General features: G+C 38.9%; 1 protein-coding gene across 1 annotated transcript in view; it reads right to left on the bottom strand.

The window, feature by feature from the left end:
* The window catches only part of MRC1 (mannose receptor C-type 1), a 91,747-nt gene that overhangs the window by 45,901 nt on the left and 32,350 nt on the right, over positions 1-13,496 (bottom strand). The window contains exons 9-10 of the mRNA XM_047066300.1: positions 7,113-7,270; positions 5,146-5,256 (exon numbers count right to left, since the gene is read on the bottom strand). Of these exons, the coding sequence (XP_046922256.1) occupies positions 5,146-5,256; positions 7,113-7,270 (269 nt within the window). The remainder of the gene's footprint in view (positions 1-5,145; positions 5,257-7,112; positions 7,271-13,496) is intronic.

The following is a 13,496-nucleotide window of genomic DNA, read 5'->3' as shown; positions in this document are numbered from 1 at the left end:
GGGGAATTCCAATGGCAAAAATAAAGGCCAGGAGAAAACGAAACAATATGTACACAGCACTGAGGCGCCTGAGCGGTTCAGTCAGTTAAGCATCTGACTCTTGATCTCGGCTCAGGTCACGAGTTCCAACCCTACGTTGGGCTCCATGCCAGGTGTGAAGCCTACTTTAAAATATATCATATCACACACACACACACACACACACACACGCACATACATACAGACAGCATTTTAAAACAACCTACCTAAATTATTAGGCAAGGTAAGGGTGGATCAAGACATTTTCAGATAAAGACAGAGTTTTCCACTCCGAAATCACCAGTGAAGGAATCACTAAAAGTTTTACTTTGTCAAGTAAGAATTTTAAATCAGGAGGAATAAGAGAGCTGAAAGTCTACACTGAGCAAAGGAACCAATAAATGTGTGTGTGAATCCAGGTCTAAATGCCTGTGCAAACAGCAAAGATAACTAATTGCAGGTGGGAAGTTAAAGAATGGGAAATTAACGAGATGTGTGGTTTAAGCAAAATAAGTCAGTGGAAGAAAGATCAGTATCCTATGACTTCACTCATATGTGGAACTTAAGAAACAAAACAGATGAACATAGGGCAAAGGAAGGGAAAATAAGATCAAAACGGGGAGGGAGGCAAACCATAAGAGACTCTTAAATACAGAGAACAAACTGAGGCTTGCTGGAGGGGAGGTGGGGGGAGGGGCTACATGGATGATGGGCATTAAGGAAGGCACTTGTTGGGATGAGCACTGGGTGTTATATGTAGGGGATGAATCACTAAATTCTACTCCTGAAACCATTATTGCACTGTATGTTAACTGACTTGGATTGAAATAAAATTTTTAAAAAAATACTCTAAAAAAAAATCATAAAATAAAATTAGAGATAGACTTTAAAAATAGAGGTTTATCAGTATTACATATTTAATTCTTACAAGAATCCTGTGAGATAAATAAACCTTAATGTCCCTATTTGAAACAAAACAAAACAAAAAAACGGAAGATGTGCAGTTTAGTTAATATATTGTATCCATGTAATTACCTAGCTGTGATACTATAGGCCTCACATGAGAAGTTCTCACCAAAGGTGTGGGAGTGGATGGCACAGGGGAATTGTCTGTACTCTCTTTCTCAATTTTTTGACAGTCTAACGTGATTTCCAAGTTAAAAAAAAATGTTTTAATGTTTAGGTGGAATAATAAACTTCATTTTGTTCAGGAAGCAGAGAGATGTTGATTAACTTCAAGTCAGACATGCATGTTAAAAACATAAGGTTAACTACTGAAAAAAAAAAAAAAAAGAAATAGAATCATTCCCAAACCTGTAGAGGGGGAAAATGGGATAAAAATATTCCAGAGAACTAGTGGAATGCAGGAAAAGACAAACAAGATAGAAAGAAAACAGAACAGTAAATGAAATAAAGCTCAAAATGGTAAAACAAATACAAATATATAAATGTGCAAAAAAAAATGTACACTCACATTTGCCAGTAAAAAGCCAAGAGTTCCTCAAATGAGATAAAAAATAAAAATGCAGATATATTTTTACAAGAGCCATTCGATGACATAGAACTATTAAAAAGCTAACAGGCATTTCTAGGGAAATGCCAAGCAAAAGATAGCTTCTGTGGCAATTAATTTAAAATTGACTTTCTGGTCAAAAAAGGATTAGTATGAATAAGGAAAATAATTACACTATCAAGGACTGATGCATCAGGAAGATATAATGCAGTTCAAAGCACATAAAACAAACATTGACAGAACTGTAAAGAGAATATTTCATCAAGGAGACAAAATACTAGGAATGCAGAACATCCGAATTATACAAATTGTTAAAGTTTATCTAGTCACCATATAAAGATCCCTGAACCGAACAATCAAAGATCGTTCTGTTCAAGCACACACTGAATATTTACAAAATCTGACTATTAACTAGACCATAAAGAAAGTCTCGGCAAGTAACAACAACCAAAACTGTATATAATCACAATGCAGTGAAATTAAAATCAGTTTCTAATTATTGAGAAACTAAAAATCAAACAAAATCCCCATCATAACCACCAAAACCACTCTCTCTCTCTCTCTCTCTCTCTCTCTCCCCTCTCTCTCTCTCTTCTAAATAATTCGAGGATAAAATAAATCTTAATGGAAATAAAAAATATTTGGAAGTGAATCATAATGAAAGCACTAGATAACAAAACTTGGTTTGGTTGGTCCACAGTTTTAAATTCACCTTTTATTTCTGCAAATATTTAAACACACATTCATAGTCGGTTAAGCACCTGACTCTTGATTTTGGCTCAGGTTATGATCTCATGGTTCATGGAAGGAAGTCCTGTGTCAGGCTCTGTGCTGACAGCACGGAGCCTGCTTGGGATTCTCTCTCCTTCTCTCTGCCCCTGCCCTCACCCCTGTCTGTCTGTCTGTCTGTCTCTCTCTCGCTCTCAAAATAAATAAATACACATTAAAAGAAAAACACATTCACTGGAATGTCATGTCCATTAATTCCACCATCTAAAGCACCCAGTAGTAGATTTTATAATTTTGGGTTTCAAACTCATCTGAGAGATTCCTCGTCAGCCTGGAAAAGGGAAATTCTGTGTACAGAGTCTTCACATTTGCCTCTGTCTGACATCCAGGCATATCAGCGACTCAGGACCACTTTGTACTAGATTTCCCACAAAGGTAACAACAAAGTGAAAAATGAACCTGAAATCAGGCCTGTGGTTTTGAATTCTCCAAAAGATCACGTCATCGTGTGCCCAGGCCCAGACCAAAAAAGAAATAAAAAAAATTTTTAAGTCTTGTTATCTTTCTTTACCGGTAAGTGGATTTTTTTCCTAGTCTTCCTAGCTCTCTGAAGAAGTCATGCCTACAGCAGGTATTTTTAAACTGGCCAAATTATTTAACGTCTCTGGGCTTTCATTTTCCCTTCTAATTAGGAACATAGCATTTATCCTTGAAGGTCATTGGTGGCATAATAACCACACTCAACAAACACTTGTGGATATTTTTTTTAATATTTCATATTACTACCCTAATGATTAAATTGGATTTTATCACATGTTGTAGATATGACAATGACTGGGCTATGTATATGTATACATATATAAACTATATATATATGTTACACATATATATACATATATACATATATATACATATATACATATATATACATACATATATGGATACATATATAAACTTTGATTAATTGTATAGAAGTCATAAAATTTAAGGACTATTTATTATTTCTAGAAAATTACAATAATACACACATAAACACATATGCATATGATTAGGCAAAGGATACATAAGTGCATTGGTAGAAAAACCAGTGGTCTGGGGCGCCTGGATGGCGCAGTCGGTTAAGCGTCCGACTTCAGCCAGGTCACGATCTCGCGGTCCGGGAGTTCGAGCCCCGCGTCAGGCTCTGGGCTGATGGCTCAGAGCCTGGAGCCTGTTTCCCATTCTGTGTCTCCCTCTCTCTCTGGCCCTCCCCCGTTCATGCTCTGTCTCTCTCTCTGTCCCAAAAATAAATAAACGTTGAAAAAAAAAAAATTAAAAAAAAAAAAAAAAAAAAAAAAAAGAAAAACCAGTGGTCTAAGTGTAGAGACCTGGGGTCAGGATGCTGGGGTTCTAGCCTTGCTTCGGTACCCTAAGAAAGTCCAAGCTTCTCTGGGCTGAATTTCCAGAACGTAAAAATTAAAGGGAGGATTTTGATCATCACAAAAATCCTTGATGTCTCTAACAGTCTCTGATTTTCTGTATCTGCTCAATGTTTCTTTTTTCTTAAATTTGTTAATGTTTATTTACTTTTGAGAGCAGAGAGGAAAGACACAGAATCTGATGTAGGTTCCAGGCTCTGAGCTGTCAGCACAGAGCCCAACACGGGGCTCGAACTCACCAATGATGAGATCGTGACTCGAGCCCAAATCAGACGATTTACTGACTGAGCCACCCAGGCGCTCCTGCTCAATGTTTCCTTCTAGTTTATTTGGACAGTACTGAATTGTGTTTCATGAACTCTCAGCTTTCTGGTGTTTGTTATAAGATGATCTGATCACAACATGACATGCTTGGAAAGAAAATTGGTTTCTACTTTATTTTTATCCAAGAGAAGTGAGAAAGGAAGAAAAGAGGAAGACGAGCAATTCAGCAGTTAAACAGGAAAATGAGAACCCAACACCCTGTCTTCTGTAGTTTCTTTATGCGTTTAGAAACTGCTTCACTGGGGCGCCTGGGTGGCGCAGTCGGTTAAGCGTCCGACTTCAGCCAGGTCACGATCTCGCGGTCCGTGAGTTCGAGCCCCGCGTCAGGCTCTGGGCTGATGGCTCAGAGCCTGGAGCCTGTTTCAGATTCTGTGTCTCCCTCTCTCTCTGCCCCTCCCCCGTTCATGCTCTGTCTCTCTCTGTCTCAAAAATAAATAAACGTTGAAAAAAAAATTAAAAAAAAAAAAAGAAACTGCTTCACAGAGGCCATTTGCTTCAACCTCAAAGAACTAGAAGAATTACAGGGAGGTAGAATGCCAAGTGTGATACAGGTGAGGGGGATGGGCAGTAAGATGGCGAAGCTTTATCCACTTTAACTGATGGCTGCCGGCTACTACCAGCTCGTGGGATCTCTCCCCTCCCAATGCAGCGATCTACTGAGAAGTATCCCTGTCAGACGTAGCCTTCTCAAAAATATTATAAATGGAGAAAAATGACAGGAGAGTTGGCTATCTGAAATTCATGGTTATCTTCTGGAAATGTTCCTACCACCTATGGGATCATCGACCACCAATAATACCTCAGTGACCCTTCTTTCCAGGACCATAACCCATCTGACTCTCATTACCCTCACGAGGTTCCACGGGTGTGTGGTTTTATTCTCTGTTCTAGCTCCCCCATTTGGGGTGGGAGAATTCCCCCGACGTTCTGAATCACATGCACCCATATTAGCTGTAGAGGGCACCTGAAGAAGACTTCAGGGAGAACAAATACCAAATACTACCAACAAACAGTTGAACATTTAAAAAGTTAGAACATCTGACTACCTATGACAATGATACAACACTTTCCCAGGCAAAAGTAAAGCCAAGATATCACAGAATATTTGCTGGTCTGAAATGATTGCGTATGTTCTATACTCACTTTCCGGCAGCCGCTTTCTACTTCTACTGTTCCTGAAGGTTGGGTTTGAGATTTCATCTTACAGATGTAGTCAAGAGGCCGCTCACAAGCCCTATCCGCCCAGTACCCGTCCTACGGAAAGCAAAGAGAAAAAAAATGAATGATTATCAGCTGTTTCACTCTGAGGCCATTTTCTTGTAATGGTGTCTCAGGAAAGGAAAACGAAGATTCGAGGTTCTTAAGAGAAAAATGGCATCTGTGAAAAGGAAAGGTGAATTGACACTTTATAAGTAAACAGCAAATTTGACTCCGGCTGCAAAGACGTGAAAAGCTATTGGGGTCCCAATATGTTTTGATACTATGGCTATCCATGCCACTGTGTAGAAGGATCTAGAGAGAAACTAAAAATGCTTGTAAACCCCTAAGTGATTATACCAACAGAAGGTCTACATGCAGCCTCTCCCATCAGCTGTTTTCAAGTTGACCAAGTACAGAGAAAGCCTTCCAGAAAAACTCCCTCACCCCACACACCAAACTTGAAAACGCACCTTGAAACCAGTCATCTCTCCTCCCTTTTCCAATTTGTACTGAGGAGTGTCCGCCTGGGTCTACGACTCTGCCTCCCAGCCTTCTTCAGATTCCACCTTCTCCCCCTTCCTCAACGACTGCACATCAAAATGGCCTCTCCTCTCCTTCAGTCTCCTGCAGACTCCTTCTGTATTGTCTGCCTCTGGTTCCTCGTTTCTCACTCAGTTGCAACCCACTGCCATCTGGTCCTCAATCTTCAGCCAGAGTGACAGCTATACATTGAAAAGTTGGTTTAGCCACTCCTCAGCTAAGGCATGTTTTCTCAACACTTGCCAGCTTTCCCACCTGTCCGTCCACCTCTAACTCCGTGCTTTCAGCCATATTGTCCTTCAGTTCTTTATAAGAAGGATGTTTTCTGGTTTCTTCTTCCCAGGACACACTTCTGCCTACCCTTTCAATAGTTTATACCTGCTCTTTTCTTAAGCTTTCAATTAATCACAATGAGGGGCACCTGGGTGGTTCAGTTGGTTGAGCATCTGACTGCGGCCATGATCTCATAGTTCGTGAATTTGAGCCCCGCATGGGGCTCTATGTGACAGGTCATGATCTCATAGTTCGTGAATTTGAGCCCCGCATGGGGCTCTATGTGACAGGTCACAGCCTGAAGCCTGTTTCGGATTCTCTGTCTCCCTCTCTGTCTGCCCCTCCCCTGCTCGGACTCTGTCTGTCTCTCTCTCTCAAAAGTAAATAAACATTAAAAAAAAAACAATTAATCACAACAAAAACAACCACAATGATGAAACAGCAGCTAATACTTATTGAACAACTGGTTTGGGGCAGTCACAGTACTTGTTATACACATTAACCCATTCAATCCTTACACTCACTGTTAAGCTGGGTACAATTAGTATGCCCTTTTCATAAATGAGAAAATAAGCCAGGCATCCAGACCCAGCCTCTTAACCACCGCGTTCGTCGTCCATTAATAAAAGATAACCTGATGATACTCTTCTGTCACTAAACTCCTATTTAGGCCGTGGAAGCAATCTTTTCATATTTGACATCTCCACGTAACCTACAAGAGCAAACGTAGCTCTCCAGGGACAGATGGCAGACAGTGAAACCCAGAAGAGATCTAAGTGCATCTGCTCAGAGCAACCAGTCAAAAGTTGAACCAAAGCTCTAATGTGATCAGTCACGTTGTACGTATTGCCATTTAGAACCCAGCACAGGAACAAGACGAATATGTTGGTTACTGGTTAATTTCATCCCTGCACCAAATGTTTCTGTTTCTGCGGCTTTTCTCTTCCCCTTGAAAATGTGACTTCGCCAAACAATAGAAACACAGATAGATCACCTAGACTAGAAGGAACCTAAACAATAACAATATGTAATAAGTGAGGCAGAACGGAACATACCCTGTGGCTTTTGCTAGGCATCAGCAAATAAAGTTGCCTTACCTTGCCTTTCATTACAACGCAATCTTCCTGCCTGTTGTTTTCATGGCTTGGTTCCCCCCGCAGCCATTTAGTAAATGTTACTGGGGTGCCATCGCTCCACTCAAAATACATTTGGATCTTGATGTCATTTAAGCCAATCCATAACTCATCATCTGGCTCTAAAGAGGAAGAAAAACACAAAATCAATGTACACATGTTTTCTTTCCTAAAATCAGGAGGTTATCGGGAAAGGAAGGCTCCCTGCTTTATTAACAAAAGTTCGACTCCCTTAAGATTATAACAAATAAAAGACCATTCTCTTGAGTGTTAATCTGACGTGTCAAGTACACTTTATGTTGTCAATATTAGTTTCATTGAGCAACATATTCTTTACATTGTGAAGGCAACTGTATTCTTTTATTGTACAAGTGTAACTTGTATCTCCTGGGAGTTGCTAAAATGAGGCTGAGGTTGGTCCATCATTACCCCCTGTTTTGTGAAGCTACTCTTTTGTTATAAATAACTTTCCATACAAACTGTACTCATTGTGTTGGAAATATAACAGTTTACTTATACATTAATCTATTTGACTATCATTAAATCTCATGAATGTTTTAAAGTACTATTAAAAACCACTTCTAGTTTACTTACTATGTTATTATTAAGAACATTCCAGATATTAAAGCTTAATAACTGCACTAGGAGTGAGAAGATACATAAACAAAGAAGTTGAGCTGTCTCTCCCGACATTTAGGACTTATTTATTGGTCTATAAATATAAATGAATCTGTAATCATGTTCACCATAAAATACCAGACAAACTCAACTAAGTAACAAATAAACATTAAAACAAAAATAACCAGGTACAGATACAAAATGTCATCATTTTGTTTTAAAGTTCTATGAAGAACATTATTGACCTTATCTGTAGTTATAATTCCAAAAATATTACAACTAAAATGGAACAAAATGTAAGGCCTAAGTCTTCATGCCTAGAAACATACATTTGCAAATTAAAAAAATTAATGAATATCTAATTTATTCTCTTGGAAATTTCATCATGAATGCTTGACTTCTGTCCTTTAAATGGCAAAAATAGGGGCGTCTGGGTGGCTCAGTCGGTTAAGCGGCCGACTTCGGCTCGGGTCATGATCTCGCGGTCCGTGAGTTCGAGCCCCGCGTCGGGCTCTGTGCTGACAGCTCAGAGCCTGGAGCCTGTTTCAGATTCTGTGTCTCCCTCTCTCTGACCCTTCCCTGTTCATGCTCTGTCTCTCCCTGTCTCAAAAATAAATAAAACGTTAAAAAAAAATTAAATGGCAAAAATAAAATTACTTGCCAAAGGACTATAAAGATGATGTTGTAGTAGAAAATGAGAAAAATGCCACACTAAATAGGAATCTCCCTAAATGGTTTAATCTGTTCCTCCTAAACGTTGTCTCCCAACTTGCTTTTGGAGAAGTCTCTGATTGGCCCATTGCCAGCCCCAGCAGATGTTTCCAGCACCATGAGGCATGAATGAGGGTGCCAGGATGAAACCCTTTTCCTTTCACTTAATTTGGCAGCTCATGATCTTTTGGGCAGCAAATGTAGGCTTCAAAATGACCTCATATGCCCTTTCAGGATTTAGGTTCAAAGCTAATAAAAACCTAAACTCTCCCCTCGCCCCCGCAATAAGTAAATAAAATAAAAATAAAACCCGAAACTCCCAACGCCCACAGTTAAAATAAAGTGTTAAGAGTTCCCTATAACATTTTTTCTTACTACATTGTGCACCCCCATCTAGCTTTTGTAATTCCTAAACACAGCCTACACTCTATAAAAATATATAATACACAAGTGGAAAAAGCCGTTAAACCAATTGTTACGAGTCTGTTAGGGAAGCTGTCTTAGTTGATGTAGTCATAACCTAGGTGTGCAAGTCCCAATTTCTCCACTGTATTTCCACAATCAGTATAAAAAATATCCAAAAAAAAAAAAAAAGATAATTATCTCAACTAGCTAGAAAAATTTTTCTAGGCTTTTGATCCAGAAACAATAATTTTACAACTTTTCTTTACCTTTATCCATATTATTTTCACTGTTTTAAATAAAGAAGTCTTATCCATGACAAAAAAGGGAAGGTTTCCCTAGTAAAAATTTATTAATTCCTCTTCTGAATTGAAAAGCAACCTCTGGGGCGCCTGGGTGGCTCAGTCGGTTGAGCTTCTGACTTTGGCTCAGGTCATGGTCTTACTGTTTGTGAGTTTGAGCCCCGCGTCGGGCTCTGCGCTGACAGCTCAGAACACGGAGCCTGCTTCAGAGTCTGTGTCTCCCTCTCTGTCTCTGACCCTCCCCCGTTCATGCTCTGTCTCTCTCTGTCTCAAAAATAAACAAACATTAAAAAAAACAAATTTTAAGAAAAGCAACCTTTGCCAGAGGCAGTTCAAGATGGCAGCATGGAAGGATCCTGAACTAACGTCCTCCCATGCAGACAACAAATCTATAGCTACATATGGAACAATTCCCTCTGAAAGGAGCCTGAGAACCAGCTGAACAACTACAGTACAACAAAAACTGAAATACGGGTAGGAGAAACAGAGACCTCGTCTTGCCAAAAACTCCACCAGGGTGTAGCCACCCACCCACCATCAGGAGGGTCTCACAAATATGGAACTTCTCCTCAGGGAGTAATGGGTTTGTGTCTCACACCAGGCACCCCCCACTCTCAGGATGTGTACTGGAGAGATAATGCCCCCAAATGTCTGGATTTGAAAACCAATGGGGCTTAAATCCAAGAGAACCATAGGGCTGTAGGGAACAGAGAATCCACTCGTGAAGATCTCACATGTGGACTTACTCACCCCAGGGCCCGGGGAAAAAGTAGAGCCTAGACCACATGCAAAGGAGATTCACTTGAGAATCTTAAAACTTCTGCCAGAGGGGCAAAAGCCTGTTGGAACTCTCTCCAGAGAAAGATGTTGACAGGCACCATTTACCTTCCTCCTCTACCTTGCTTGTGCTGGCACTGGTTGCCACCATTTTTGCCCTATCAATCTGATCCACTATTGCCCACCCCACCACACTGATGCTGCAGCCCTTCCGGAGGCAGGGGCAAGGGCCCCATGCCCCATGCCACTACTGCAGCCCCAGAAACAGCAGGTACCATTCTGCTTCCTCACAGCGTTTCCATGCACAGCCAGCACAAAGGATGCCCATCGAATCTTGGGCTCCGGTAGCCAGGAGGGACTGTACGTCTGGGCCCCATAAGTCTGAAACAATTGCAAGAACAGTTCAAGAAACGAGTAATGAGCAGAGCAAAGTTAAATGGTAAGATGATGCTCACACAGGGCCACCACTTTAAGACTGAGAGAGATTACTGTTTCACATAGAGAGGAAACAAAATGAAGAAACAGAGGGGGTGCCTGGGTGGCTCAGTCAGTTGAGCATCCAACTTGGGGCTCAGGTCATGATCTCACAGTCCGTGAGTTCGAGTCCTGCATCAGGCTCTGTGCTGACGGCTTGGAGCCTGGAACCTGCTTCAGATTCTGTGTCCCCCTTCTTTCTCTCCCCGTCCCCCACTTATGCTCTGTCTCACTTTGTCTCTCAAAAATAAATAAATTAAAAAAAATTTTTAAACCAGAAGAATATATTCCAAATAATTAAAAAAAGAAAAAAGAAACAAGATAAAACCCAAGAAAAAAACTTAAAGAAATGGAGATAAATAATTTACACACCCACAACATTCCATCCAAAAACAGCAGAATATGCATTCTCTTCAAGTACACAAGGAACACTCTCCAAGACAGACCACATGCTAGACCACAAAATAAGTGTCAATAAATATACGAAGATGGTATGAAACCAGAGATCAACTACAAAAAGAAAACTAAACATCTAACTTTATACCTAACGGAACTAGAAAAAGAACAAATAAAACCCAAAGTTAGTAGAAGGAATGAAATAAAAAAGATCAAAACAAAAATAAATGAAAGAGAGACTAAAAAGATAACAAAAAAGATCAATGAAACTAATAGCTGGTTCTTTGAAAAGATCAACAAAACTGACAAACCTTTAGCTAGACTCAATCATATAAAAGGAGAGAAGGTGCAAATAAATAAAAATGGCAATGAAAGAGAAGAAATTACAACTGATACCAAAGAAATACAAAGTATCATAAGATACTACTATGTGCAATTATATTCCCACAAATTGGACAAACTAGAAGAACTTGATAAACTCCGAGATATATACAATCTTCTAAGACTGGATCTTAAAGAAATACAAAATCTGAACAGACCAATTAATAGTAAGGAGAAGTAATCAGTAATCAACTTCCCCCCCAAAAAAAGTTTAGGGTCAGATGACTTCACCAATGAATTCTACCAAACATTCAAAGAAAACTTAAAACCTACTTTTCTCAACTTTTCCAAAAAATTGGACAGGAAGGAAAGCTCCAAAAGTCATTTTATGAGTGTAATATTGCCTCAATACCAAAAGCAGACAAAGATAACACACACACACACACACACACACACACACACACACACACAAAATTATAGGCCAATATCCCTCATGAACATAGATGAAAAAATCCTCAATAAAATGTAGCAAACAGAATTCAACAATGCATTAAAAGGATCATGACCTTTGGGATTTATTCCAGGGATGCAGGGATGGTTCAATATCTGAGAATCAATTAATGCAATGCACTACACTAACAAAATGAAAATACAAATCATATCATCATCTCAAAGGAGGCAGAAAAAGCAGTTGACAAAATTCAACATCCATTTATGATAAAATCTCTCAGCCAATTGGGAATAGACAGAATGTACAGTAACATAATAAAGGCATATATTGTGAGCCCACAGCTAACATACTGAATGTGAAAAGCTGAAAGTTTTTCCCTTAAGAACAGGAAAAAGACAAGGATGGCACTTTTGCCACTTTTATTCAACATACTATTGGAAGTCCTAGCCAAAGCAATTAGGTAAGAATAAAAAATAAAGGGCATCTAAATTAGAAAGGAATAAGTAAAACTATCAGGATTTGTGATGACATGATTTTACAGACAACCCCAAAGACTCCACCAAAAGAAAAAAAAATGTCAAAACGAATAAATTGAATAAAGTTGCAGGATACAAATAAATTTAATAAAAAATCTGTTGCCTTTTCATACACTAACAATGAACTATAAGAAAGAGAAATTAAGAAAACAATCGCATTTTTAATTGCATCAAAAAGAATAAAATACCAAGGAATAATTTAACCAAGAAGGTAAAAGAAAATTCTAAGACACAAATGAGAGAAATTGAAGAAGACACAAATAAAAAGATAGTCCATGCTCATGGATTGGAGAAAGGACAGTCTCTTCAGTAAATGTTGTTAGGAAAACTGGAAGCCACTTACAAAAGAATGAAACAGGGCCACTACCTTATACCATACACAAAAATTAATTCAAAATAAAGACTTACATATAAGTCTGGAAACCATAAAACTCCTTGAAGAAAATGTTAGCAGTAAGCTCTTTGACAATGCTCTTTGTAATACTTTTTTGGCTCTGACTCCAAAGGCAATGGCAACAAAAGCAAAAATAAACAAATGGGACATCAAACTAAAAAGCTTCTACACAGCAAAGGAAATTATCAACAAAATGAAAAAGCAACTATACTGAATGGAAAAAGACATTTGAAAATCACATATTCATTAATGGTTTACATATAAACTATATAAAGAATTCATATAGTTCAATAACAAAAAACAATCTGATTTTAAAATAGGCAGAGGATCTGAATAGAAATTTTTCCAAAAAATACATATAGATGGCCAACAGACACGTAATAAAAGATGCTCAAAATCACCAACCATCAGGGAAATGCAAATTAAAGCCATATGAGATATTACCCGACACCTATCACAATGACTGTTCTCACAAGGACAAGAATAACGAGTGTCTGCGAGGATGTGGAGAGAAGGGAACCCTCATGCATTCTTAGTGGGAAAGTAAATTGTTGCAGCCACTGTGGAAAACAGTATGGAGGTTCTTCAACAAATTAAAAGTAGGACTACCAGATGATACAGCAGTTTCACTTCTGGGTATTTTTCAAAAAAAAATCACAAACACTAACTCAAAAAAATATATGCACCCCCATGTTCATTGCAGCACTATCTACAATAGCCACGATATAGAAATGCCTAGGTATCTATCAATGGATGAATAAAGAAGATATGGTATGTATATATATATATGTTCCATTGCATGTATACACACACACACACACACATACACACACACTGGAATACTATTAAAGCCATAAAAAAAGAATAAAAACTTTCTAGGGGCACCTGGGTGGCTCAGTCAGTTAAACATCTGACTCTTGATTTCGGCTCAGGTCATGATCTCACAGTTCATGAGATCGAGCGCTC

The sequence above is a fragment of the Lynx rufus genome, unplaced genomic scaffold (genome assembly GCF_022079265.1).
Source record: "Lynx rufus isolate CCGP_SWC_20201006 ecotype Redwood Valley unplaced genomic scaffold, mLynRuf1.p SCAF_7, whole genome shotgun sequence".
NCBI lineage: Eukaryota > Metazoa > Chordata > Mammalia > Carnivora > Felidae > Lynx > Lynx rufus.
This window is presented reverse-complemented; position numbering and strand designations above follow the sequence as displayed.